Here is a 6000-nt window from a genome sequence, read left to right on the forward strand (position 1 = left end):
GGATGGACAGAACATGAGAGAGGAAGGGGATGGAGCTATGGCTGCTTCAGGTTCACTCTCTGCTGCTACCATAATGCTTTTGTGCTTATACAATCAGGAGTCCAGAGAGTCAGAGTGGGAGGAAGCCCCCAGTGGGCCGCTCTAGGAATCTGTTCTTGGCCTTGAATAGTTTAACATTCTGATCAATCACTGAGAAAAAGCCAGGGAATGCAATTCTTATCAAGTGTGCAGGCAACCTAAAGCTGGGAGAGAAAGGAACTCACAGAACGTGGGGTCAGGGTCTAAAAAGCGTTCCAACAGTGTAGAAGAAGCCAACTCTAATAATATAAAACTTCACAGAAAGAGCTGTAAAGCCTTACGCTTGAGTCTCACAGGCATAAATGGGGACAGGGATGATCAGATGGTTCCAAAAAAGGCTGAGGGGTAGAAGGGACTGAATGGATGGTAAGCTGGATAAGCTAAGAGCCTACCAGGCAAGAAAGTGAAGGAGGCCACAGTCTTCCCCAGGGCACTGTGAAACAGACAAGCACCCAGGGAAAGGCAACCAAGATGACAGGGAAGGGCCTGGAGCGAGGACGAGATCCAGTTACCATCTTTAAATATTGGAAAGGCAGCCATCAGCCACAAGAGGAATGTTACAGAGAGGCAGACGTAGACTTCAGACAAAGAAAACTCCTTATTAATGGTCCTCTCTCTGCCAAAGGGGAAGACACAGCTTTCTGAGGAGACAGCAGTCACTCCTACAGATCTCCAAGTAAAGACTGAATGAAGGAGAAAGTCCTCAGCTGAGCTGGTCAAGTCTGGGTGGGCCAGTGGCCTCAGCAGTGCTTTCCAGTCCTGAGTCTATAAAAAGTCACAGAAATGAAAAAAGATTCCATTCAAGTAGCTTTTAGCAGAAAGGAAAATGGCTTTCGCTAGAATTTTAAAAGTAGACACGTGTATTTTTTAAATTAACATGAGGTAATGAGCAAGCAGTTAAAACTCCACAATGTCTCCAAACCCACTTACAGTGAGTCCTCCGATGATCACCCACGGTCCCCTTTCTCCAATGCTCTTATAGTTGGGCCATGTGTACGTGTCTCTAGGCCACCAGGAAGAATGGTACTAAACCAAAGGCGGGGCTCCATCCCTTCCCAGCAGACCTACTAAGGGGACTCTCCTCTGACAGTCTCATGGGCCCTACTGTAGCCAGATTCATTCTCATGCTTTTCTGAGGCTCTTCCTTCCTCACTACAATAATTCACGAAGTCCATTCCCAGAGTCTATTTTATGTTTTATCTATAGTCTATCCATTGGGAAACCCCGCCCCCTCACCCCTTCCCTTGCAAGATCTTCACATCTCTCACTTAGACCTCATTTCTCATTGCCTACAAAGTATTTCCAAATCTCTGACTTCCATATGGTCAAAACAAAACATATCTTTCGTCTAAGATATCTTTCCCCTTTAAGGGGAAAGAAATTCATTAAGAGCTGACTAGAAAAGCATGGAAAGATTAATACGAACTGATACAACACAAAGTACGCAGAACCAGGAAAGCAACGTCTATATGTCTCTGTGGGCATTCGTCCATCTTTCCTTTTCCAATGAAGTCGAAGCTCTTTAGGACTCAATCAGCAAATACTGATTAAGGGCCTACTATGTGCTGGGTACTGAGGAATCAAAAGATAAAAAAGGAAACAAGTCCAGCTCTCAGGGGCCCTAAGCCCAGGGCCAAACACTTTCAAAGTGGTGGGGAGTGCATGAGAGGCCACAGAAAGAGGGCAGCCCTCGGAATCAGGGTCCCCCTTACATCACTTCGGAGGTCACCCTCCACACAACCCCTCCCCATCTCTCTCTCTAGGGCTCTGTTTCAGAGCAGCTGCTAACTTGCATGACTAACAGAGATTTCCTCACCCAGAGCAACGGCATGAGGAAAATTATTTTAAGTTCATACTGTATATTAAGGACAGAAAATTTTTCCAATCAGTTAAGTTCAGCTTTGAATCTCCAAAGGCAGATGTGTTTAGCAAATAAAACCAACTTGCCATTTCCATAAAGTATTTGTAAACTTTGAAAGCTCCAATGCAAAGCCAAAAACCCAGCCCTAAACAGGTGAAACCTTCTCCAACAAATCCTGGTCAAAATGGGAAAAATAGGAAAACCTAACTTCGTGGATATTTTTTAAGCTGAGGCTAAGACATTCACATTCATTTTACAAACTTTTAAAACATGCTTCAAAATGAACTGAAAGCACATATTCAGACAACTAAAATGTACCCATTAAATTTTACAGGATGTCTTGACAATAACTTACATTAACCATTAACTTGATTCAAGTTAACAGGGCCATATCGTTGCAATTGCGGCCTTGCTATCAGCCTCTACCTCTTCTTTCCTGCGAAAGATCCTTTTCTTTTCCTGCTTCTTAGGGAAGCACCCTGTTCCTCCCACCATGAAAGGCAGTGGGCTGGGATTTGGAAGGGAGAAGACCTGTTGGAATCTTGGCCTGGCCACTTGCTTCTGGTGTGACCTCAGGCAAGTCACTTCACTTTCCACAGCAGAAACCTAGACTAGAAGCTCTAAAGCTCCAATCCAGTTTAAACAGTGGCCAATACATCTCTCACAGGCTTGCCGTGTCTTAGCACTGAGACAGCAGGGCCACCTCCATTCCAAAGCAGGTGCTTTGTATACAAAGGAAGGAGTCTTAGACTCCCCATCCCCTGTCCATGGGCTGGGTGGGCCCCCAGGATCTCTGAGGTCCCGTCTAGCTCCTGGACAAGGTACTGATGCTCTCAGCCTCAGCTCTCTCAAGTGCTGAATGGGATAATAATGCTTCCTTGACTTGCCTGCCTCCTGGGGGTCGTCATACACCTTCTCCTCCTGGAAGCCCTACAGAAACCTGCATTGCTATGGCTAGGAGGCTGAGCTGCAGCTAACACACAAAGTCCCATCAAACAGATGTCGGGTAGACAGTGTCAACACAAGGCATGAAAAGAAACCTAGTCTTCAGCAATGTTTCTCCCCAGCACTTGGTAAGTCTGTCCGATGAGTGGCATTTTAGGACTTTTCAGGAATGAGAAGTGTTTTGATCTTTCCCCCCGCCTCATAAGTTGCTCATTTACAATGGTACTGAGTTCAGGAAGCCCTGTTTGGTGCCAATGATCATTTCCGATCGCTAACAGTCTGCACAAAGCAGTGACAAACTCTCAGGATGATGCCTGCTCCAACAGGTCAATCACAAAAGATGTCCATTTGTCCTTCCATGTGCTTCAGTCTGTTCAAAGAGCAGTGCTCCATACGATCCAATCATTAAGCTTATTTTTTCCTGCTCTTAAACACTAGTGACCTTCCAATGGTTTCCTCTAGTCCCACAAAGTCCAAAACTTTCATACGACCTAAAACTGACACCAGCGGCTGGGATTTTTTTCACATTATACAAGTTGATGTCAAAAATTAAAGGGTGGAACAAATTCAGCACAAATACATCTTATAAAGGGAAATCGGCTTCCATTTTTTTCCTAAGTAAACTGCTGAGTCACAGCAATTCGAACTTCCAAAGCCCAACTTGGAGGTGCCATTAAGAAGTTCCCATTTTAAAGCAGCCTCACCACAAGGCACCTGCAGGAAGCATAATTCTAGGTGAGCTTTCGTAAAGAGACCAAGGGAAAAACTGCCAAAACTCTATGGTCTGCCTAAAGCCTGCTTCCCACCTCTTCAGACAACTGACCAATTAAGGTCAAGGGTTAAATGCACCATTTTAAAAATACAATTTCCCACATTTGAATTCTCGAGTGTGAAAAGTTTTCCTTCACTTTCCACCAGGAGAAGGGCAAATCCAAGGAGCAGCAGCAGGGGCCATAAGTTTGCTCCCTCAGGTTACTGGCGATCCAGGCCCATCCACCGCCACCCATCAATACCCAGAAAAGGAGGAGAGAAAAGTCACTCTGGGACACCCTGAGAGCATGTGCTGGGTCCAGACCTAGGGCTGCCAGGCTGCTGGGGGCTCCTTCCCCATAAGAAAATTTCTTGGGCCAATGCCCAGGGCTGTCCTGGGGGTCTGTAAGTCCCTGGCCAGTCTCTGTGTCAGAGGCAGGACTTCAAGGCAGCCAGGAGCCACCGACTGTGAGGCTGCCTCAGAGAGATTAAGCATCTAAGGGGGACCCCAACCCTAAAGAGAGGAGAGCTGGGCCGTGTCGGAGGGGGACCCCAACCCTAAAGAGAGAGCTGGGCCGTGTCTGAGGGGGACCCCAACCCTAAAGAGAGAGCTGGGCGGTGTCTAAGGCGGACCCCAACCCTAAAGGGGGGCAGCTGGGTGGTGTCTAAGGGGGACCCCAATCCTAAAGAGAAGAGCTGGGCCGTGTCTAAGGCGGACCCCAACCCTAAAGGGGGTACAACTGGGAGGTGTCTAAGGGATCAGAGTCACCGGCCCCCAGAGGCACTCACAAGGATGGGGGAGGAGGCTGCAGGTCTGACGGAGGGGCGCCCCCCCAAATCCCGGGGCCCCCCTTTGCTTCCCGCTCCGCGGGGCCCTGAAGGGCACACCGAAAAGGAAGCACTGGGATTAGCGCGAACCGCTGGGGGGGGCCGGGGGAAAGTCCTTCAAGGTAAAGCTCCCCCCCCCCCCGGGAAGGACCCTCCCCCGACGCGACTGCGGCCCAGGCGGGCAGGAGGGAAGGTCCGGGGCCTCTCCTAGACGGACCCTTCCCCAGCGAAGCGAAGGGCCCCGTCCTAGGGCGGCCTCAGTTTACTCCCCCGCGAAACTAAGGGCCGGGACTCCCAGATCCACTGGGACCCCTCGGATCAAGATCCCGCGAAACTGAGCCCCTTCCTCCCCCCGCACCGCGACGACCCCCCCACCCGTCGCCCTTACGACGCAGGCGCGGGGGGGGGGGAGGGGAGAAGCCTGACAGCAGCGGCCCCGCCCCCTCCCCCCGCCCCGCTCAGCCGCGGCCCCCTCCCCCTCTCCTCTGTAAGCCCCCCCTGCTCGGGGCGGGGGTCTCACCGGAAGCGAGGCGAGTCCTTGAGACACTCCTCGAAGTCTACCGTCACCTTCATGCTGCCTTGGCCGGGCGCGGGGGCAGGGCCTGACGGGCGGAGGGACGGACGCGGACACGGGGCCGGGGCAGAGGCTGAGGCAGAGGGAGCCGGACCGGGGCGGAGGCGGGGGTGTAGGCGGGGCCTCGGGAGGACGCGCCGGCGCGGGGCGGGGCGGGGGCGGAGCCTGGGCCTACCTCGCGGCCGAACGCGACGCGGGGCGGTGGCGGCCCTGACGGACAGGCCGAGCCTGCCAGGCGGCCAATGAGAGGAGCCCGTGACTGGGGAGGGCAGAGGGCGCTATGGTAACGCCCGTGAGCGACGGCGCCCTAGGCCTACTGCGGGAGGGGGCACGCCGAGACCCCTCCCCCTCCCCAACGACAGCGGGCCAATCGCAGCGCCATGCCGTAGGGAGGCAGGCCCGTGGCTCGTCGCGGTTAAGCGGGAGGCTGGAGGCGCCTAAGAAACCCACGTGACTCTTCCCTTAGCTCGCGCCTTCTCTCCCGGCCCCGCTGCGGCTGCGCCGCGGCGTCTATGCAATGATTAGAACCTTGGGAAGCCCTGGCTCTTTTTTTAATCTCCTTAAAGGGCCGGAGCAGAAAAGTGACATTCTAGAGCAGTCCACGTGGCACAGGACTGACCCTTGCAGTTGAGTCAGAAGCCTAGATTCCAATCTCTCCCCCACCCCCAGCCATCCCGGTGGTGACGTCAGCGGAAGTCTTTCTGCTGTGAGCGATAAACATGCAGTCCCCACGTGAGCCTCGGGGAAATGAGCTGGCCAATGAACATCCAGCTTAAACAGGAAGTTGGTCGTATAAGTGCCACCCTCCCTCGCTCCTCTAGGCACATTAACATATAATTAGCGTCGCGGTTTCCTCCCCCTTAGAGGGCGAACCAGAGGCCCCCTGGGATATCGCATGCGCCCTGGGTCCTTCTTGTCTTCCGGAGTCGTGGCTCGCTGCTTCTGTCCGCCGGCCACTTCTGGC

At 52.5% G+C, this 6000-nt stretch overlaps 1 protein-coding gene across 2 annotated transcripts in view; it reads right to left on the minus strand.

The window, feature by feature from the left end:
* Window positions 1-5148, minus strand: part of ACAP2 (ArfGAP with coiled-coil, ankyrin repeat and PH domains 2) — a 115807-nt gene extending 110659 nt beyond the window's left edge. Inside the window, exon 1 of one of the 2 annotated variants that reach the window (XM_036754398.1) lies at window positions 4983-5148. In XM_036754398.1, coding sequence (XP_036610293.1) covers window positions 4983-5035 — 53 coding nt within the window. In that variant the 5' untranslated portion in view covers window positions 5036-5148. The remainder of the gene's footprint in view (window positions 1-4982) is intronic. The other variant, XM_036754399.1, reaches the window with a different exon arrangement.
* Between the last annotated feature and the right edge of the window lie 852 nt (window positions 5149-6000).

This window comes from Trichosurus vulpecula, chromosome 4 (genome assembly GCF_011100635.1).
Source record: "Trichosurus vulpecula isolate mTriVul1 chromosome 4, mTriVul1.pri, whole genome shotgun sequence".
Classification (NCBI taxonomy): domain Eukaryota; kingdom Metazoa; phylum Chordata; class Mammalia; order Diprotodontia; family Phalangeridae; genus Trichosurus; species Trichosurus vulpecula.